Source organism: Geotrypetes seraphini, chromosome 1 (assembly GCF_902459505.1).
Source record: "Geotrypetes seraphini chromosome 1, aGeoSer1.1, whole genome shotgun sequence".
In the NCBI taxonomy this organism is placed as follows: Eukaryota; Metazoa; Chordata; class Amphibia; order Gymnophiona; family Dermophiidae; genus Geotrypetes; species Geotrypetes seraphini.
Window position 1 is genome coordinate 431,882,401 of NC_047084.1, and position 23,376 is coordinate 431,905,776.

The following is a 23,376-nucleotide window of genomic DNA, read 5'->3' on the forward strand; positions in this document are numbered from 1 at the left end:
TGCATAAGAAGTTCAAAGTCACTTTCTGAGAACTAGGAAAAAATCCTAAAAAAATTTTTGTTATTCTTTTCAATACTGTATTCAAAAATTGATAAATCTCACTAGATCATAAATGTGCTGTAAAAGTATGCTTAACGTGTAAGCTTATTTCTCTGGGGGTCTCGACGTGGCCCCGTTTCGTGGTCTGCTTCAGGAGACCCAAAAGACAATCTTTAAAGTACTGTAGACTGTAATACGCTGAAATGAGCCGTAAAACGGTTCAATGAAAAAATCCTTGACAGGATCAATGAGATGATCTGAAATACAAAAATTGGTATCAGAACATAGCACAGACAGTTCTCTAAATCAGCTGCGCTATGAATAAGTCAAGACTTACTGGCTAAGAGGGAGAAAGGAAGCAAAAACTATAAATTCAAAAGCATACCGATTGCAGGAGGAGTTCAAAGGTTCCAAGCAACAAAGAACGCTGCCAATCCCGCCAAATTTAACCCGATGCGGGAGGGGGGAGGGAAACCTCCGTGCAACGACGCGATGACGTCATCATGTCGGAACACGAAGGAAAACTGATTGAATAAGAGAGCCACTGTCTAAAAGGAACCTTTGAAAGTGCATGAGATTAAAGAAAGGCAACCCATTCTAGTTCATTATTCAACCCATGAGGAGATGGTGTGTTCAGCTCATAGATCCATTTCTGCTCTCTTCTCCAGAGCAACTTAGCCATATCACCTCCTCTCGTGTTTGATACAGTGTCAATAACTGAAAATTTAAGATCCGACAGATCATGTTGAAATTGAAGCCAATGTGAGACCAACGGGGCTTCTTGTATGTTGGTTCTAATCCTGCTGATATGTTCACTGATCCTAATCTTGACACTGCGAACTGTACACCCTATGTAAAATAAGCCACAAGGGCATTGTATGATATATACTACTTGTTTGGAAGTACAGTCTGTATTTAGGGGAATATATCTTCTCTTGATGTTGACCTGCATCTGGTGCAGAGGTACATTGTACTGACACATTTTACAGTGTCCACACGGACTGTGACTCCACATGGTATGAATAACTTCTTGAGATCTGTTGATGAATTGTGAATGAACCAATCTTTGCTTGAGATTTTGATTCTTAGAAAAAGCAAAGCGGGGCAACTCTTGAAACTCTTGGTGGTATTGCATGATGTGCCAGTGACGTTTGATGATGTACTTGATTTGAAACGCGAGATGTGAATAAGGTAACACACAAACCAAAGGTTGTTCTTCAGACTTCGGGCGAGACTCAAGTAACAAGGAGCGATTGGCATATAGACCCCTTTTGTAAGCTTTATGAATGACTGAAACAGGATATCCTTTCTCCCGAAATCGCTCCTTCATAACTACTGCTTAAGAGATGTATTCGTTCACAGAGGTACAAAGTCTGCGGAGCCTCAAAAATTGCCCAACTGGGATATTGTTCCTCAAATGTCTTGGATGAAAACTGTCATACTGTAAAAGGTTATTGCGGTCCGTGGGTTTTCGATATATGCTGGTATGAAAACTACCCTCACTTAAGAAAATATTAATGTCCAAAAAAGGAACCTTGTGATAATCCTTGGTCATAGTAAAGTGTAAATTGACATCACAAGAATTAAGCCATACAAAAAACAAGTCCAATTCATCTTCTGTGCCCGTCCATACTCCCAAAATGTCATCTATATAGCGTTTCCAGAACAAAAGATGTTTCCAATGTACAGAAGGATACAAAAATTTGTGTTCAAATTTAGAAACATAAAGACAGGCTACGGAAGGAGCCATTTTGGCCCCCATAGCAGTGCCCTTGATTTGCTTGTAAAAAGTGTCTCCAAATTGAAAGTAATTCATATTCAGTGCAATGGATGCAAGTTGTATCAAAAAATTAATTCTGGAATCAGGAATGGCTGACTCATAAAGTTCAGCTTTAATGATGTCAATGGCATCGTTTTGGGGCACATTTGTGTACAAGGCTGTGATGTCCAGAGTGAAAAATATGGCGTGATCAGGGACGTTGGTGAAAGTAGCCAAAAAATTGATCAAGTTAAGCATACTTTTATAGCACATTTATGATCTAGAGAAATTTATCAATTTTTGAATACAGTATTGAAAAGAATAACAAAAAATTTTTTAGGATTTTTTCCTAGTTCTCAGAAAGTGACTTTGAACTTCTTATGCAGTGATTGGACGGTAGACTCTTACCCTAAGAGAGGGTTTTACCCCCTCTTCAGAGTCTCACTTCTCTGAGCATACCTTAAAAAGCACTTGTCACTCTCTGAGCACTAATTTTCAGTATAGTCAGGTCTTGTTTAGATTTTACTGCTTAAATTTAGCAGACCAGACAAAATTTAACCAGTTAAAATTTGGAGGGTGGTGTAATGCTTTGGGATGCAACTAGTTCTAAATATCAATTTAACTGGTTGTCAGGCCATGTGAATTTATCCTAAAGTTAACTGGCTTTTATATTCAGCACCCAAAATTGTGAGAAAATATACCACTTATACTAATGTTACAACCACATAAACTTCTTTTTTCTTTGTTTTTTATCAGCACTTTCAAAAAGTCATAAAACTGTTCTTTTCACTCAGGAAAAAGCCTCGGAATAGGAGCCCACGCTCAGTCTAATCATAGACTTAACTTTCAGCGTGGTTTTTTCCGCTCCGTGGTTCCAGTCATTGGCTTAAAAAACCTGAGACTCAATTTTATTACTAAATAGTCTAAAACGCTTTTGTCATAAATATCTTTATCAATCTTTGAAATAACTGCTTATTTTATATCTTTATAATAGCTGTGGAAGCAACACTTCTTTAGTTTGAAAAAGCTAGCAACCAAGCACTTATCTCAGCGTTCATTTTGTATACTGTCGTGCTATCAAATCATTGCCGCTGCCTGCCAACGTTTCACGGATATCGCATTTAATCCGCTGCTTCAGGGCTATTGGCAGAAGCATCCAAGCATTGTTCTCAACTGTAAATAATGCAGAAAGAAAAGGAAACAGACTTAGTAACGTTCCTAATCCTAATTCACCTCTAACAGAGTGTAACTTACTGTTCTCAGCTGCACAGGAATTTTTCAAACCGAGGCAGAATAGCCCCGGCATTCATTTTATACTCTAACAGTAATATGCTGACAAAGGACGTTGTATTACGTGCTGACATCATCGTTCCCGACATTAACCCTTAACGGGAGCGATCATTCAGTAAAAGTGCTGCCACTCAATATTTCTATTAAGCCCATAGCACTCTGTTATGGGACTTAAGCCCCATAGGGGCTTAATAGAAATATTGAGTGGCAGCACTTTTACTGAATGATCGCTCCCGTTAAGGGTTAATGTCGGGAACGATGATGTCAGCACGTAATACAACGTCCTTTGTCAGCATATTACTGTTAGAGTATAAAATGAATGCCGGGGCTATTCTGCCTCGGTTTGAAAAATTCCTGTGCAGCTGAGAACAGTAAGTTACACTCTGTTAGAGGTGAATTAGGATTAGGAACGTTACTAAGTCTGTTTCCTTTTCTTTCTGCATTATTTACAGTTGAGAACAATGCTTGGATGCTTCTGCCAATAGCCCTGAAGCAGCGGATTAAATGCGATATCCGCGAAACGTTGGCAGGCAGCGGCAATGATTTGATAGCACGACAGCATACAAAATGAACGCTGAGATAAGTGCTTGGTTGCTAGCTTTTTCAAACTAAAGAAGTGTTGCTTCCACAGCTATTATAAAGATATAAAATAAGCAGTTATTTCAAAGATTGATAAAGATATTTATGACAAAAGCGTTTTAGACTATTTAGTAATAAAATTGAGTCTCAGGTTTTTTAAGCCAATGACTGGAACCACGGAGCGGAAAAAACCACGCTGAAAGTTAAGTCTATGATTAGACTGAGCGTGGGCTCCTATTCTGAGGCTTTTTCCTGAGTGAAAAAAACAGTTTTATGACTTTTTGAAAGTGCTGATAAAAAACAAAGAAAAAAGAAGTTTATGTGGTTGTAACACTAGTATAAGTGGTATATTTTCTCACAATTTTGGGTAGCATATTTTTCAGAGCCACTTTGGGTGACAGTTTTTGAGTTTTTTATATTCAGCAGCCTGATGTAACTGAATAGGCTCTCTGGTTAAAATTAACCAGATTTTGGCCACAGTAATGTTGAAGCCATAAACTCTAGTCTAGAGGACATATAATGGGGACGGATAGGTTACAGTTCAGCAATGGTGTGTGTGATGGAGTGGAATGAAATATAATGAAGCCATTCAGTGAGGGGGTCCTGGACCAAGTTTTTATGAGAGACCTTCATAAAAATAGGGGATATTGAAGATGGAACAAAGAGGTGGATGAGGCAACTTGGTGAATCATTTTGGAAGGAGATTTTGGAGATTAACATCAGAGAAAAGAACTATGCTGAGCATAAAGGATGAGAAATAAGAATTTGGTAGTTTAATGATTTCACAATTATTGTTCAGCCTCTTCATGAAAAATACTTATATGGATTCTGAAAGGGGCTTCTCCCATTTTCAAAACTATAATCCTGTATTTCATTAAGTTAAGCAGGCACTTAACCTTTTTGTTCTGTCCCATTTTAGGGAAGGTAAAGGAACTCAATGGCACAGCACCAGAAGAAAAGAAGTTAGCAGAGGAAGATTTGATCCTTCTTGAAAAGTTATTGGCTATAACATGTAAACCCTTAATGGAAACACCCACGGTACCACAGATGGAAACTCTGTGGAAAGCAGCACAGTGGCCGGAAGGTATGGAAAGGAGGCTCTTGTTTATGGTGTCTTAGTCTGTGCTCTCTCTTAATTTAGCTACTGCATCCAAAAGTGCATTTCTTTTCTTTGAAATCTCTCTTGTTACAGCACACTATGAATCCATTTTAATCCTTGTTCTTGGTAAGTTCAGACTTCTTTCCTTTTATTACTTGTTTCAAGTTTTATTAAAATTTTGATATATCGCAATATCATGAATTCAAAGCGATTTACAATTAAAAACAGGATCTTAATTATTAAATACAACAAACCCACACGAACATGATGAACTGATACATAAGGGAAGTAGGGAGAACTACAATAAGCATAGTAAAGGACACATGAAAGGTAAGTACAAAAGGAGGGGAAAAATTTTTTAAAGTATTGGTTGTATTTTACAGTTTCTTCTCAAAGTGACACTAACTAAAGTAGGCTTAAGAGCATAAGAGTTGCCATGCTGGGACAAACCGAAGGTCCATGAAGCCCAGTATCCTATTTTTAATAGTAGCCAACCCAGGTCCCAAGTACCTGGCAGAAATCCAAATAGTAGCAACATTCCAGAGCTGAGATTATGACGTCAAAATACCTCATTCTACCAATGCCTAAGAGCCAGCCTCATAAATGATGCCACAATGGCTAGATTGTTTCCAACAGTGGCCAACCCATGTCCCAAGCATCTATCTAGATCCCAAGTAGTAAAATAGATTCTATTCTGCTTATCCTAGGACTAAGCAGTGGATTTCCCCAAGCCATCTCAATAATGGCCTACGGATTTCTCTTTTAGGAAATTATCCAAACCTAAGTACATAAATATTAATGGAAGATTAGGTTTATACTTTCAATAATCTTCTTTCTGTTAGTCCCTGGAGGATTCCATATGCTAGGTGTTCATTCCCAATCAGCAGTCCGGTTGTTGCAGAAATCCACATCTTTTCTGAACACATGCTCCACCCCCCTAGGCTGAGAGTCAGCAAACAACCTTAGTTCAGTCCCAAAGCCAAAGCCTGCACATCCAGGACAAGGGAAAAATCCCCATCAACACAAGTAAATCATGAACTTGCTTACTCTGCAAAATATTAAGTGAGAAACGGGCACAAAGGCAACTCAGAAAAAACATTGAGGAACAATGCAGTAATAACCTGCAGTGAGCACCCCAAGAAAGGCCTTCGGTAATGTGTATACTCACAGAAACTCCCCACAGGATCTGCCAACTGGCTGGAAAAACTTCAAACCTGTAATGAGAGTGACCGAGGAAGAAAGGAGCAGGCTACTCCAACAACTGAGTGAATACGGAGAGGGCAGGTCATATGGAATCCTCTGGGGACTAACAGAAGATTATCAAAGGTATAAACCTAATCTTACATTCTGTTACATCCCTTCCGGATTCCATATGCTAGGTGACGTACCAAAGTCACGGTAGCTAGGGAGGGACAGAAGAGCCTGCCCTCAAACCCAAGGTCCTGAAAAATTGTATTAGAATGCACTGCCTCAACAACTCGGTAAAGCCAGGCCAAAGTATCAAGAGAGGACCAAGAAAACGCTCTGAAAATTTCATCAGGATGAATTGCACAAGATGCCCTCCCCCCCAACAACGCAGCCACACTTCTCTTCGAATGCTGTAAACGAGATCAGCAGCTGCTTGCCATGGGTGATGGAAGTCGCAGAAATGGCCATTCTAATCCATCGAATGATCGAGGACTTGGATGCTGGCCTATCATGGTGAAGCGCAGCAGTGAGAACAAAAAGGTGATCAGACAGCCTGAACTCAGTTGTCCTTTCCAAATAAAGGAGCAAGACCCTCTGGCCATCCCAATTGCAGAAGATCTGATCTGTGCGCTCTGAACCTGTCAGATGAAATGCTGGCAACCTAACCTCCTGATTGACTTGGAAATTTTGAGACCACCTGCGGCAAGAAGGAAGGTACAGTATGGAGGAAACGCCTGCATGTGAAACATGGAGAAAGGATTCTGTGCACAAAAGAGCAGAAACTCCAAAATACACCATACTGAGACAAGGGTGACCAGAAAAACCGTCTGTCAAAGGGGGCCTCGCCAAGACCCTGTAAAACGATGTTAAGATTCTACAAAGGGAAAGGAAGGTACAAGGGAGGATGCAGTTGAAGTGCCCCCCCCCCTATACACCTGGTCATATCTGAAAGAGCAGTAAGCAAATTAGCATCTTAATGCGCTTGAAAACATGCAAAGCCTGCAACCTGAACTTTCAGGGAAGCCACTGCCAGACTTTTGTCTAAACCCTCTAGAAGAAAAGCTAGGACTACCTAACTGGGAGCCTTCTCCGGCTCTACCCAATTCCTAGAGCTCAACTATGAGAGATCATACCAGGTTTGCCAGAAGAAGCCATAACAGAGGGAACTTTGAGTGCAAAAGAGTCTAGAAAACTACCTCCAAATAACTGCTCATCAAGGCTGAGCACTCAAGGGCCATGCCAAAAGACCAAAATGCTGAGGGATCTTCATGGACACCAGTCCCTGACTGAGAAGATATAGAAGAAAAGGGAACCGGAGCCTCTCATCCCATTAAAGACATACGAGAATCGCATACCATGGGCAGCGAGGCCAATCCGTAGCCACTAGAGACACCAGGCCGGGATGTGTCACTGTCCAGTGGAAGACGCGACCAACCAGAGGCCACGAAGGGAACATCATACAGGAATGTGAATCAGCCAGGGCCAAACCAGGGCATCCGGCCCTAGTTTCATGCTGTTTATCAACTGAAAAGGCACCCAGCCTTCAAGATGTCTGCCGAAGTCAGCCAACAAGACCCTCTGGGGCAAACCCCAACTTATGTAAGAGCAGAAGGAATGGCTCCTGTGAGAGGAACCATGCATTGAGACCAGGAACTATCGGCCAAGGAAGACTGCTGGAACATTGTCGACTCTGGACCCATGGGCTGCTAAGAGACAGAAGAAGCTCTTCCAGCCAGAGGAACACCACCTAGCTTTCTAGTCTGATAGAGAGCACTAGAGAGATCCCTCATGAAGTACATAACACCACCACCATGTCATCAAAGGAACGTGCGCCTCTGGTCTTTCTGAAAGGGCTGGAGAGCGAGTCCACCATCCCTGAATAGAGCGGGCCCCGCAATGAGCCCGCGACCCAACAGTCTGGCATCCATGCAAAGAGTTATCCACTCTGTTTGCAAAAATTGAAACTAAAGTTGTTTGCTGACTCTCAGCCTAGGAAGGTGTGGAGCATGAATTCAGAAAAGATGTGGATTTCTGCAGGTTGGGATTGAACACCTAGTGTATGGAATCCTGAAGGGATGTAACAGAACTCCAGTTATGTCATTCATAAAAAATTAAAATGTATAGGCAAATAAAATTTTAGACATGAAAGTAGATTTGATGAGGCTGCACAAGGGTCGCAGCCTTCAGTTAAATTTCTATCTGGACCTTCTCACGTAGGGTCCAGTATCCATGGAGGATCCGGGTCACTTTGTTCTTAAGGCATGGCTCTTGAGTGTGTGGCCTTAGAGCATAAGGGATATTCTGCCCTGGTTAATACTCTTATGAAGTCTAAGAAGTCGCCTACGGTGTTGGCTTACACTAAGGTGTGGAAGACATTCCAACATTTAGTGTGCCTAGGACCAGGTGGTCCATTATTCAGCTCCAATCTCAATGATTCCCACCTTTCTTCAGGCTGTTTGGATAAAGGCCTCACTGTGGCTTCTCTTCAGGTCCACGTGAGTGGGCTCTCTTGTTATAGATCCTGGGAGCATTTGGCGTCTCATCCTGATGTTGCTAGGTTCTTGAAGGGGGCTCTTCATGTTCGACTGCCAGTTAAGCATCCTTTCACTTCCAGGGACCTTAATGTGGTATTGTCTAACCTTACCAAGGCTCCTTTTGATCCCCTTCAAGATGCTACCCTCTTGGACTTGACACTCAAGGCTGTTTTTCTGGTCGCAATTACATCGGCGCGTCATGTTGGAACTGCAGGCTTTGTCTTGCAGGGAAACCTTTCCTCTGTATTTTGGAGGCAGAGGTTTCCCTTTGGACTGTTCCTTCCTTCTTGCCGAAAGTAGTTTCAGCTTTCCATGTCAATCAGGAAATGTTTGCCTGCCTTTCCAAATCACAGGACCACCTATTGAAGAATCTGTATGTGTACAGAGTTCTACTGCATTATGAGGAGGTCACAGAATTTCATCTCTGACCATTTATTTATGCTGACTCATTCCGTTAAGCGGGGTGCTCCCACTTCTATGGCCATGATTTCCAGATGAATTTGTAGGGCTATTTCATCAGCTTACATTCTTGCTGGGAAACGGTCTTCTGTTTCCAGTCTTCTGTGTCTGTGAAGGCGCATTCTACCATAAGTGTCGCTTCTTTGTGGGCTGAAGCTAGAGCTCTCCCCTGAGGAGATTTGCAGGGTGGCAACGTGTTCTACAGAGTGGACGTGATGGCAAGATAGGGCTCCATCTTTGGGTCCTCGGTCTTGTGGGTCGGTACAGCAAACCCACTCTAGCTTTTTGAGAGACTGCTTTTGTGCGTCCCTACTATCTAGAATGTCTCACCTATTGCAGTGGAAAAGGAGATTATGTACTTACCCTGGTAAGCTCTTTTCCAGTAGATAGGTGAAACATTGGCTCCCGCCCTGTCCTTCTTGTGCCTGCTTAAAGTTTTCAGTTTGTATATGCTTCTCCAAGATGATTCTTGGATGCTTGTCAGCACTTAAGCACTGGGAAGAATATGTATATATGTTTCAATTTATTGGGGAATAGTTTCTGAGCTCCTTTGAAGCCTGTGTTGGCATTTAACTTTTAATGTTGAGTGAATTCTTGAGCAGAACAGTTGGTTGGAGCCTGTTACAGGTGCCTCTATGTCACGTGTATTGGGTGGGCTCTACGTGCTTGGGTACAAACTATAGAGGTGGAGCTAAACAACCCAGAGAAGTACTATAGAGGCAGAGTGGATTCCTTCTACAACATGCGGCTAAAGGGAAATAACCCTACTGTCTAGCACAGGGTTCTTCAACCACCGATAGAAACATAGAAACATAGAAATAGACGGCAGATAAGGGCCATGGCCCATCTAGTCTGCCCACCCAATGACCCTCCCCTACCTTTCTCTGTGAATAGATCCCACATATCTATCCCATTGGGCCTTAAAATCAGGCACGCTGCTGGCCTCAATAACCTGAAGTGGAAGACTATTCCAGTGATCAATCACCCTTTCAGTGAAAAAGAATTTCCTGGTGTCCCCGTGCAGTTTCCCGCCCCTGATTTTCCACGGATGCCCCCTTGTTGCCGCGGGACCCTTGAAAAAGAAGATATCTTCTTCCACCTCAATGCGGCCCGTGAGATACTTGAATGTCTCGATCATGTCACCCCTCTCTCTGCGTTCCTCGAGTGAGTACAGCTGCAACTTATCCAGCCGTTCCTCGTACGGGAGATCCTTGAGTCCCGAGACCATCCGGGTGGCCATTCTCTGTACCGACTCCAGTCTCAGCACATCCTTACGGTAATGCGGCCTCCAGAATTGCACACAGTATTCCAGGTGGGGCCTCACCATGGATCTATACAATGGCATAATGACTTCAGGCTTACGGCTGACGAAACTCCTGCGTATGCAACCTATGTTTTGCCTTGCCTTGGATGAAGCTTGCTCCACTTGATTGGCAGTCTTCATGTTCTCACTGACGATCACCCCTAAGTCTCGTTCTGCTTCAGTTCTTGTTAGGATCTCGCCATTAAGGGTGTAAGTCTTGCATGGATTTTGGCTGGCCAGGTGCATGACTTTGCATTTTTTGGCATTGAAGCTGAGTTGCCAGGACCTAGACCAGCGCTCCATTAGGAGTAGGTGGTGCATCATGTTGTCGGACATTGAATTTATGTCTGTTGTGCAGAAATTTCCTGCCTGACCGCAAGGCTGGCACGTGCATCGGGCCCAAGACAGTGTTCTTCAGCCGCCGGTCCATGGTGTGACCAAAGCAGCGTCGTCTTCGGGCCAACTCCTTCTTTCTGAGTGCTGCAGTGCAGAAAGCCGTGGGAAGAGAGAAGCTGATATGCACGGACAGGGAGAGGGACCTTGGGGTGATAGTGTCTGAAGATCTAAAGGCGAAAAAACAGTGTGACAAGGCGGTGGCTGCTGCCAGAAGGATGCTGGGATGTATAAAGAGAGGCGTAGCCAGTAGAAGGAAGAAGGTGTTGATGCCCCTGTACAGGTCATTGGTAAGGCCCCACTTGGAGTATTGTGTTCAGTTTTGGAGACCATATCTGGCGAAGGATGTAAGAAGACTTGAAGCAGTCCAGAGGAGGGCAACGAAAATGATAGGAGGCTTGCGCCAGAAGACATATGAGGAGAGACTGGAAGCCCTGAATATGTATACCCTAGAGCAGGGGTGTCCAATGTCGGTCCTCGAGGGCCGCAATCCAGTCAGGTTTTCAGGATTTCCCCAATGAATATGCATTGAAAGCAGTGCATGCAAATAGATCTCATGCATATTCATTGGGGAAATCCTGAAAACCCGACTGGATTGCGGCCCTTGAGGACCGACATTGGACACCCCTGCCCTAGAGGAAAGGAGAGACAGGGGAGATATGATTCAGACGTTCAAATACTTGAAGGGTATTAACATAGAACAAAATCTTTTCCAGAGAAAGGAAAATGGTAAAACCAGAGGACATAATTTGAGGTTCAGGGGTGGTAGATTCAAAGGCAATGTTAGGAAATTCTACTTTATGGAGAGGGTGGTGGATGCCTGGAATGCGCTCCTGAGAGAGGTGGTGGAGAGTAAAACTGTGACTGAGTTCAAAGAAGCGTGGGATGAACACAGGGATCTAGAATCAGAAAATAATATTAAAAATTGAACTAAGGCCAGTACTGGGCAGACTTGCACGGTCTGTGTCTGTATATGGCCGTTTGGTGGAGGATGGGCTGGGGAGGGCTTCAATGGCTGGGAGGGTGTAGATGGGCTGGAGTAGGTTTTAATAGAGATTTTGGCAGTTGGAACCCAAGCACAGTACCAGGTAGAACTTTGGATTCTTGGCCAAAAATAGCTAAGAAGAAAAAATATAAATTGAATCAGGTTGGTCAGACTGGATGGACCATTCGGGTCTTTATCTGCCGTCATCTACTATGTTACTATGTAACTATATGTTACTATGTAACTATATGTTACTATATAAGAGTCTCCTATGTGTGTCCTGCGCCTGAACCAGAAGCCTTCTCTCTGACATTGCAACATCAGAGAGAAGGCTTCCAGATGAGGCGCAGGATGCGCAAGGAGCCGCTACCCATGGCTTTGTGCACTGCAGCACTCAGGAAGAGGGAGCCAGACTGAAGACAACGCTGGGGGGCAGGCCAGAAGTCAAGGCACAGCATGGAGGGAGGGAGACAATGGTAGGGGGAATGATTTTATTTTTTTATTTAGTGATTGATTTACATCTGCTATCTGTTCAGGAAGAAATGCATTTGTTTCTTTTCCTCTGGGATTGTACTGCTTGCAGAGTCTTGCATCTTAGGGTTTGTTTGTAAATATTAGTACTTTTAGTTTTTGGTCTCGTATTTGCATGGGGTTATCTGTTTTCTGGTAGGAATGAATGTTGAAAAGCATACAGTGTGCTTTGTGTATTTTAATTTTGTGGTCAACTATTGTGTGTCGTTAATATGATTACATTGCGCGTTCACACGCGCACATGCACACACACGTCTGGCCCACATCTTCAACCGCCAGTCCGTGGACCAGTGCCGGTCCACAAAATAACTCCAGAGAGATTTGAACCGGCTAGAGAAATGGGCGGAAAAGTGGCAGATGAAGTTTAATATAGAAAAATGCAAAGTGATGCACCTGGGTAAGAAGAACAAGGAACATGAATACAAAATGTTAGGTACAGCATTGGGAAAGAGCGATCAAGAAAGGGATCTGGGGGTATTGGTAGACAAGACCATGAAGCCGTCGGCTCAATGCGGAGCGGCGGCTAAGAAAGCAAACAGGATGTTGGGCATGATAAAGAAGGGAATCACGAGCAGATCGGCGGACGTCATAATGCCGCTTTACAGAGCTATGGTCAGACCACACTTGGAATACTGTATCCAACATTGGTCTCCCTACCTGAAGGATATAACCCTGTTGGAGAGGGTGCAGAGGCGAGCCACGAAGCTAGTAAAAGGCTTCGAGAATTTGAGCTACAATGAACGCCTCGGAAAACTGGGATTATTCACCCTCGAGAAGAGAATGCTGCGAGGGGACATGATAGAGACTTTCAAAATACTAAAAGGATTCGACAAAATAGAGCAAAAAACATTGTTATTCACATTGTCAAATGTGACTTGGACAAGGGGTCATGGACTGAAACTGAGGGGCACCAGGCCCAGGACAAATATCAGAAAGTTCTGTTTCTTCAGTGAGTGGTGGATGCTTGGAATGCTCTCCCGGAGGAGGTTGTGTCGGAGACCACCATTCCAGGATTCAAGGGCAAGTTGGATGCACACCTTCTTGCAAAACATATTGAGGGGTACGGGTAAACAGGGTCTTTGGAAGGGAACACCGGGATTGGCCTCCGCGTGTGCGGGTCGCCGGACAGGATGGACCTAGGGTCTGATCCGGTGAATGGCTTTTCTTATGTTCTTATTTTATTTCCGCCGGTCCATAGATGTCAAAAGGTTGAAGAACACTAGTCTAGAATGTCTTACCTATCTACTGGAAAAGCTTACCAGGGTAAATACCATAATCTCCTTATATCAACAACAACAACAAAAAAAGATAGCAATGGGTCACAAAAGTTTGCAGAACTTTGGGGGCCCTGAACTAGCAGCACAGATTGTATGACCCACGAAAGAGGAAGGCACCAGCTCGTGTCAAGAGAAACACCAGTGAAGCATTGTCCAAAACTGCAGCAAACTCCTGCAAGGTGAAACCCTCCCTGCTTCTGCAGAGATACACCATCATTGCAAAAACCTCTAACAGAAATTCCAACTCCTCAGACCCCCACCAGTAGGCTCAAGAGGAGGAGGATGAAACCATTCCAGAAAAACTTGCAGCTCCTCAGGCTTGATCAGAATGATGGTACGATTCTCATGCGTGAGGTGCACTTTAGCATTGTAAGGCAAACTTGATTTCTCTCGCAAACAACTGAGAGCAGAAAAGTGCCATGGCTTTGCACTGCTCCACCACCCACAGGGAGAAATTTTGAAATAGCAGAAATATTCTCCTTTGTAATCAAAGATGCAGTTTTTTATATGTCCAAGAGTTTTGCTTTTACGGCATAGTTGAGAAAGTGCGATGTACTCGCTCCACATGTACGAGATGTACGGGCCCACACTTTAGGGGAGTCCCAACGCCTGAGGTAGCCAGCATTCCATCCACTGGGAGAGCTCAGAATCTTTTACAATCTCTGGCAGGCCATTACACAGAGGTTCTTTCATCTGCTGCAATTCTCCTGGTCCTCAATCCTCTCTAGCAGCAACTTGACTTTCTATGGAGATAAGTCTCCCCTCCGCCGTGGAGAGCCAATCCTCCTCCACAGATATGTGTGCCTCTGCCTCCTACAGTCTCACAGCATGCCCTGCTAAGCTCTCTTTGATGTCCTCCATTGAGATATGCAGCTTAGCCAGCTTGTCGTCCAATAATAACTTTATTCTTCTATACCGCCATAGTCGAGAAACTTCTAGGCGGTTTACATTCAAAGAAGGCTGGACAATTAGCGAATTACAGGAGGCAAGAATGAGGGTTACATAAGAAATAGAAAGAGGATATTAAATTGCATCTTGAAAGATAGGGAATATATCCTTGAGAGTGGAGAGGCTTCTCTTTAGGAGATGAATTTGTCAAACAGCGATTCTAATTGATTTTCGGAATGCGCCGTAAAGCTGGGACAGGTGGCGGAGAGACACCTGCGGTGTCTCCTTGGGCTATACTATCAGCCCCACCAGATCTACTTCCATTTGCGAATCCTCCATTATCCCAGGACAAGTAGGCAGGTATTCTCACATATGGGTGACGTCATCGACGGAGCCCGGATGCGGACGCCTCACAAGCAGACTTGCTTGAAGAAACTCGAAGTTTTGAGTCGCCCGCATCACGCATGCGCGAGTGCTTTCCCGCCCAGCACAGGGCGCTTCTCCTCAGTTCTCAATTTTTCATGGAGCCGAGAAGTCCGTCTATGACTCTCTGTGTTTAACTTCGTTCCTTTGTGCCTTCTCTCAACCGCGGTTTGTGTGTTTTTCCTCATGAATCGCTGTTTTTAGTTTATTTTAGTAAAAAAAAAAATTTTCTTCTTCCGTTTGTTTTCCGGGACAGGCCACTCGGCCGCAGCCCAAGGGCTTCGATTTTGCGGCAGCTATTTTTCCTTCTATGTCCCGGCCTGCCACGGGCTTCAAGAGGTGTAGCAAGTGTCAGTATGTGATCTCTCTTACGGACCCTCTTAAGGACCCTCAAGGACGCTGCCTCAAGTGCCTTGGGCCGAAACATCATCCTAGGTCGTGCCTGCCTTGCCAAACACTTCAGCCTCGTGCTTTCAAGCGTCGTATTTTGGTGGACAAGCTCTTCGAGATGGAGTCTTCTACTGATCCCTCGACTTCAAAGGCGTCTTCGGCCTCGACTCCCACCGAGGCTCCTTCTGCGCCTACTGCTTCCATGCCCTCCTCTTAAGAAACAGCAACCTCGGAAGCAGCAAAAACCCCAACCTTCTGCTGCACCTAAGGCTTCTCAGCCTTTTTGACTGTTTAAAACAGAGCATAACCTCCACCGTTCTGACTCTGTCTCATTTTCCCCCTATAGGAGGTCGTCTCCATCATTTTTACGACCGATGGATGTCAATCACCTCCAACCTCTGGGTGCTTACCATCCTCAGAGATGGATACTCTCTTCATTTCACTCAGATTCCACCAGACCTTCCTCCAAGAGAGTATCCTTCCAATCCATCCCAGACCGCCCTTCTTCTTCAGGAAGCTCCAGCTCTGCTTCGTCTCCATGCTATCGAACCAGTTCCTTTGGAGCAGCAAAACAGGGGTTTTTACTCCCGTTACTTCCTGGTTCCGAAGAAGACGGGCGATCTGTGACACATTTTGGATCTCAGGGCTCTCAACAAATTTCTAGTCGAAGAAAAGTTTTGAATGTTGTCCTTAGCATCCCTTTATCCCCTTCTTGAGCAGAACGACTGGTTATGCTCTCTGGATCTCAAGGAGGCCTACACTCATATCCCCATTCATCCGGTCTCCCGTCAGTACCTCAGATTTCAGGTGGGGAATCTGTATTATCAGTACAGAGTACTACCATTCGGCCTGGCCTCGTCTCCCAGGGTGTTCACCAAGTGCCTGGTAGTTGTAGCAGCAGCTCTAAGGAATCATAGTCTTTAGGTAATTCCCTACCTCGACGACTGGCTCATCAAGGATTCCACGTCTCAAGGGGTTATTGTAGCGACCCAACAGACTACCTGGTTCCTACAAAGTTTTGGATTCGAGATCAATTTTCCCAAATCTCAGCTTCAACCCTCTCAGACTCTACAATTCATCGGAGCTTTTCTGGACACTGCCCAATTCGGAGCATTCCTTCCACAGCAACGTCTGAAAGCTCTATTTCAACTCTGTCATACAGTGTCTTCCCGATCTTCCATTTCAGCGAGACACATGATGGCACTCTTAGGTCACATGGCCTCCACAGTACACGTGACTCCTTTTGCCAGACTTCACCTCAGAATTCCTCAGTGACCCTGGCTTCTCAATGGATGCAGGTTTGCGATCCTCTTTCTCGACACATCACAGTCACTCCTTCTTTGAAACAGTCTCTCCGTTGGTGGATGCTCTCTTCCAATCTTTCCAGAGGTTTGCTTTTTCAAATACCCCCTCATCAGAAGGTCCTCACAACAGACTCTTCGACCTACGCTTGGGGCGCTCATCTCGATGGTCTCCGTATTCAAGGCTTCTGGACCAGTACGGATCGTCAGTGTCATATCAATCAGTTGAACTCGGAGCGATCCTCCAAAGCTCTCCAGGCTTTTCAACATCTGCTTCACGACACAGTAGTCCTCGTTCGGATGGACAACCAGGTCGCCATATATTATGTCAACAAACAGGGAGGGACAGGGTCTGCCTAACTGTCAAGAAGCTCTGGAGGTTTGGGACTGGGCAATCCGCCACAACACCTTCCTCAAAGCTGTCTACATTCAAGGGGCAAAGAATTGCTTGGCGGACAACTTGAGTCGTCTACTGCAACCTCACAAATGGACACTCCATTCTTCGCCTCTTCATCACATTTTTTCACAGTGGGGAACGCCTCAGATAGACCTCTTTGCGGCTCCCCACAACTACAAAATGCCTAAGTTCTGCTCTAATATATACTTTCCTTATCGCCTCGAGGCGGATGCTTTTCTTTTGGAATGGACAAATCTCTTCCTCTATGCATTCCCTCCATTCCCTCTCATTCTCAAGACTCTGGTCAAGTTGAAGAACGATCATACCACCATGATTCTGATTGCTCCTCAGTGGCCGAGACAACCTTGGTACTCCCTTCTACTTCAACTCAGCAGCAGGGAGCCATACTTTCTACCAGTTTTTCCTTCTCTGCTTACACAGAGTCAAGGGTCTCTGCTTCATCCCAACCTGCAGTCTCTACACCTGACAGCTTGGTACCTCTCAACATAACCTCTCTTCAGTTTTCTCAATCTGTAAGAGACGTTTTAGAGGCTTCTAGAAAGCTCACAACTAGACAATGCTATCACCAGAAATGGACTAGATTTTCTACATGGTGTTTTTCTCATCATAAGGAGCCTCAACATTCCTCCTTATCTTCTGTTTTGGACTATGTTTTGCACTTATCCAATTCTGGCCTCAAGTCTACATCTATCCAAGTCCATCTCAGTGCAATTGTGGCTTTCCATCAGCCCACTGAAGGGAAACCCCTCTCTGCTCATCCGGTGGTTTCCAGATTCATGAAAGGACTTTTCAATGTCGAACCTCCTCTCAAACCGCCTCCTGTGGTTTGGGACCTCAATGTTGTCCTTACTCAACTCATGAAGCCTCCATTTGAACCAATTGATAAGGCTCATCTGAAGTATCTCACTTGGAAAGTGGTATTTCTCATTACCCTCACTTCTGCTCGACGAGTCAGTGAGCTGCAAGCTTTAGTTACTGACCCACCATTCACTATGTTCCATCATGACAAAGTTGTTCTTCGTACTCATCCGAAATTCCTACCTAAAGTGGTCTCAGAATTTCGTCTCACCAATCCATTGTCCTTCCAGTATTTTTTCCAAAGCCTCATTCTCATCCTGGAGAATCAGCTCTTCATACTTTGGACTATAAACGTGCTTTGGCCTTCTACTTGGAACGCACCAAACCACACAGAACTGCTCCTCAACTTTTTGTTTTCTTCGATCCCAATAAATTGGGACATCCTATTTCTAAGCGTACCATCTCCAACTTGATGGCAGCTTATATCTCATTCTGCTATGCCCAGGCTGGATTACCCCTTCACAGTAAAGTCACAGCCCATAAAGTCAGAGCAATGGCAGCTTCAGTAGCTTTCCTCAGATCTACACCTATTGAGAAAATTTGTAAGGCTGCTACTTGGTCCTCGGTTCATACCTTCACTTCTCACTATTGTCTGGATACTTTCTCCAGACGGGATGGACAGTTTGGCCAAATAGTATTACAAAATTTATTCTCCTAAATTGCTAACATTCCCAAAATCCCATTCTGGTTAGCTTGGAGGTCACCCATATGTGAGAATACCTGCCTGCTTGTCCTGGGATAAAGCACAGTTACTTACCGTAACAGGTGTTATCCAGGGACAGCAGGCAGCTATTCTCACAACCCACCCACCTCCCCTGGTTGGCTTCTCTGCTAGCTATCTGAACTGAGGAGATGCACTCTGTGTTGTGCGGGAAGGCACTCACGCATGCACGGTGCGGGCAACTCGAAACTTCGAGTTTCTTCAAGCAAGTCTGCTTATGAGGCGTCCGCATCCGGGCTCTGTCGATGACGTCACCCATATGTGAGAATAGCTACCTGCTGTCCCTGGCTAACACCTGTTACGGTAAGTAACTGTGCTTTTTCTTCGGTGGGCTAACTACTCTGTCTCTCCCCTGCCACACTGCTTTAACGGACATTACTCAGCCTACATAAGCTGAAGGCACCTCAATTTGCTGCCAATCGTTGGGGCAATCTTTAAGCAACTCAAGTACTATCGGAAAAGCACAGTTGCGATGCAAAAATCAAGCATAAAAAGGGGGTTAATGGGGAGGTCGGAGCAGAGCCAAACAATGTGGCGTCCACTCAGGGGGCATTCGGAGAAACTGAAGGGAGATAGGTTCAAAACAAATGCAAGGAAGTTTTCTTTCACCCAAAGGGTCGTGGACACTTAGAATGCGCTACCGGAGGAAGTGATCAGGCAGAGTACGGTACAGGGATTCAAACAGGGATTGGACGGATTCCTGAGGGATAAAGGGATCGTGGGATACTGAGAGAGGTGCTGGGATGTAACACAGGTATAGAAAGCTAACCAGGTAATAAGTATAGAAACCCAACCAGGTAGTGCATGTGCAAGACCGGAGGGTTAGGACTTCGATGGGAAGATAAAACTCAAATGGGAAACCAAGGTGGCAAGGGGGCCACTTCTGGTGTCTCAGACAGGCCGTGACCTGTTCGGACCGCCGCGGGAGCGGACTGCTGGGCAAGATGGACCTGTGGTCTGACCCAGCGGAGGCACTGCTTATGTTCTTATGTTCTTATCATGTGACCCGCCCCCCAGCTATTTATTTTTTAAAATCAATTTTCAAAATGTTCCCAATGGTTTAAAGTAGAGGTTCTTCTCATCCCAGTTCTTGGGACACACCTCTCCTGTCCAATTTTCAGGAAACCCATAGTTCGTATGCGTGAGATTTGCATGTAATGGAGTTAACACACAAAAACTTATCTTATGCATATTTACTAAGTTGAGAACCAGTGGCTTAAAAAAATATATACCCACTGTATGACTTTTCCCTTTGCGTAGGTACTAGAGAATGACACGGGGAAAAAATCTGTCCCCGTCACCGCCCCATCCCTGGCCCACCATCCTCTGCACCGCCCCGTCACTGCCGTTCCCTTCACCGCCCCTTCACCGCCATCCCTTTAACCGCCCCGTCACCGCCACTGCCATCCCATTCACCGCCTCGTCACTGTCCCTGCTGCATCCATATAAGCCTTATTACTGTAATATTTAGCTTATTCCTTTCTTATAAATCAAAGTTCCTGCTGCTGAACTAGAGAAAGAGATGTTCAGCTGGCAGGGCTTTGTTTATAAATTTTTATCAACACAACTAATATACTACTTTATCCTAAAGCAAAAAATAAATAAATAAATATAATTTTTTTTTCTACCTTTAAACATAGAAACATAGAAGATGACGGCAGAAAAGGGCTACAGCCCATCAAGTCTGCCCACTCTGATTACCCACCCCCTGTCTATGCCCTAATGACCCAATTTCCTTATCTTGACCCTCGTAGGGATCCCACATGGGTATCCCATTTATTCTTAAAGTCTGGAACGCTGTCTGCCTCGATCACCTGCACTGGAAGCTTGTTCCAATGATCAACCACTCTCTCTGTGAAGAAATACTTTCTGGTGTCACCATGAAATTTTCCGCCCCCGAGTTTGAGCGGGTGCCCTCTTGTGGCCAAGGGTCCCTTGAGAAAGAAAATATCATCTTCCACTTCGACACGTCCCGTGAGGTACTTAAATGTTTTGATCATGTCTCCTCTCTCCCTACGTTCCTCGAGAGTGTAGAGCTGCAATTTGTTCAGTCTCTCTTCGTACGAGAGACCCTTGAGCCCCGAGATCATCCTGGTGGCCGTCCGCTGAACCGATTCAATTCTGCGCACATCTTTACTGTAATGTGGCCTCCAGAATTGCACACAGTACTCCAGATGAGGTCTCACCATGGTCCTGTACAACGAACAGCATTATGACTTCAGGCTTTCGGCTGACAAAACTTCTATTGATACAACCCAATATCTGCCTTGCCTGCCTTAGATGAAGCCTTCTCCACTTGATTGGCAGTTTTCATGTCTGCACTGATGATTACTCCTAAATCTCGTTCTGCTGAAGTCCTAGTTAAAGTTTCTCCGTTCAAGAAGTACGTCCTGCATGGATTTCCGCTTCCGAGGTGTTGTCTGGTTTCTGCTTTCCACATCTTCTCATTCAATTCCTTCCATCCACTGTGTGTCTTCTCTGCATCTTCCATTTGCTGTTACTGTGCCTCTCCCTTCACCCCCCCCCCAATTGGTCTAGCACCCATCTTCTCCCCCCCCCTGCTTCTAGCATCTGGCTCATCTGCCTGTCCTTCCCTTTCTTTCCTGCTGTGGGATTTTCTTTCCGTCTTCATCCCCTTGGCCCAGAATCCTTTTCCCTTTCACTCCCTCCTTCCAGTTTGAGCCTGGTTGGGCAGAAGCAATGCCTGTTCCTTCATCTCCAAAGTAATATGCTATATTAATATGGTATTGCACCTGGTAAGTTTGCAACCACCACTTCCTCTTCCCTCAACATGCAATAGAGGTAGACAGCTCATAATAGTGAAAGCGGTTTCTAGAACTGCACATCTAGATAACCAAAGTTCCAAATAAGCAGGTAGGGTAGATGGTGTTATTTAGTACAAAACATTCATTCTTCTTACACCTTAAGTACCAACCACTACTCCAGCAAATAATGAACAATGGCAACTAGTGCATTACAGGCGATTGATGTGGCACATGTTTTTCTCAGCGTTAACCAAAAAATGATGCTCTCTAGTAGAAATGCATGTAACATATCTTACAGATGGATCGCGCTTTCCCCGCAGCCCCCACCCGCCTGCCCAATCGATCCTAGTGTTTAGCCAGCTCTCTCCCTTCTCCTCACCTTAGTTTGCAGGCTTTCTTTTTTGGCGACCTGCACGCTTTCCCAAAGAGCCGCGCACGCACGGCTGGTCAGTGTCAATCTTCTGCTCTGCTGCAACTTCCTGTTTCTGGTTGCGTCAGAGCAGAAGATCGAAACTGAGCAGCAGTTGGTGCGCGGCTCTTTGATAGCGTGCAGGTCGCCGAAAAAGAAAACCTACAAACTAAGGTGAGGAGAAGGGAGAGAGCTGGCTAAATACTAGGATCGATTGGGCAGGCGGGTGGTGGCCTTGTCCCCACAGCGACTGCTAGTTTTCATTCCCCGTTTTGGCGGGTTACCCACGGCTAAACGCGGCTAGCCGCGGGTAACCACCACCGTGTCATTCTCTAGTAGGTACCTCACAGTTCTTAGGTTATCCATACTAATTAGCAGAAACTCTGTAAAGAAAGTGGTTGGCAATAGTTTTCCAGTGATATACACATGAGTGTTAGAATTTTAGCTGGTGAAAAATATGCAATATATTTGATTTAAAGTGTAATGTTCCTATTCTACAACTTTGGCAGTATGTCACATTAGCAGCAAATAAAGCTCTGCACGTTTGAGAGATGTTCTTGTGTGTGCATCAAATTTTTAAAAAATAATGCTCCCATTCCTTTCTGTTCTAGATATAGTCTTCCCAGCACTAGACATTCTTCGGTTGGCCATCCGGCACCCCAGTGTGAATGAGAACTTGTGCAATGACAAAGCCACTGGTCAGTTCTGCAGCTACCTCATAAAGCACCTGAACCCTCAGGGCAAACAAGCAAACCAGATGCTTGCCCTTCGAATACTCTGTAATTGTTTTGCCTGGCAACCAGGTCAGAAACTCATGATGTTCCACAGGGACCAGATACTGTCGCAGGCAATAGAACTGAAAGCGAGTAGCAATAAAAGTATTCACATTGCTCTGGCCACATTGGCACTCAACTATGCAATCTGTTTACACCAAGTCAATGACATTGAGGGGAAAGCACAATGCCTATCAGTCATCAGCACAGCCATAGAAATGGTACAGGACCTTGAAGCTGCTTTCAGGCTGCTTGTGGCTTTGGGGACACTGATCAGCAATGATATAAATGCCATCCAGCTGGCCAAGTCTTTAGGCATTGACTCTCAAATCAAAAAATATGCTGCTGTATCGGAACCTGCTAAAATAAGTGAGTGCTGTAAACTTGTTCTAAATGTGCTATAATTCTCTCCAGTATTTGAAAACTCTAAAGCAAATATTCTCAACCCAGGCCTTGGCACGTGCCCATTCAGTCTCTTTTTCAACATAGCCATAGTAAATATGCTTGATATTTGTCTGTACGCAGTGCATGCAGAAATGTCCTTTGCCTGTTCACTGATACTGTCTTGAAAGCCTGACTTGCTGGGTGTGTCCCAAGGCCTGAGTTGAGAACTACTGCCCTAAAGTATCAAGAGAAATACTGTTTTCAGATTTGCAGTACTATAACCATAGTTGAGAGAATGCTGTGGATGTGGTTAAAGTATAAATTTAATGAAGATTTAACTTGTTATTGAAATTGAAACAGACTAAATAAAGCCTTTTGCACTGATTGTAGATTGTGTGACTTTTTTATTAGTTACATAGCTGTTCTGAGCATTTGTTCTGGTGTTAGTTTCTAAGTCTTACTCAACCATACAGGGGTTGTATCATAAGTTATGCATTATAAGGATAATTAGATAACAGGTTGCCTAGATTGGAAATCCCAAATAGGCACCTGTTTTGGGGGGTTTTAAGGTACAAATAGCACAGTTATTTACTGTAGGATAGCTAGTTCA

At 44.6% G+C, this 23,376-nt stretch overlaps 1 protein-coding gene across 1 annotated transcript in view; it reads left to right on the forward strand.

Annotated features, from left to right (window-relative positions):
- PLAA (phospholipase A2 activating protein) overlaps positions 1-23,155 on the forward strand; it is a 152,192-nt gene extending 129,037 nt beyond the window's left edge. Inside the window, exons 13-14 of the mRNA XM_033919326.1 lie at positions 4,587-4,751; positions 22,221-23,155. Of these exons, the coding sequence (XP_033775217.1) occupies positions 4,587-4,751; positions 22,221-22,786 (731 nt within the window). The 3' untranslated portion in view covers positions 22,787-23,155. The remainder of the gene's footprint in view (positions 1-4,586; positions 4,752-22,220) is intronic.
- The last annotated feature ends 221 nt before the right edge of the window (positions 23,156-23,376 follow it).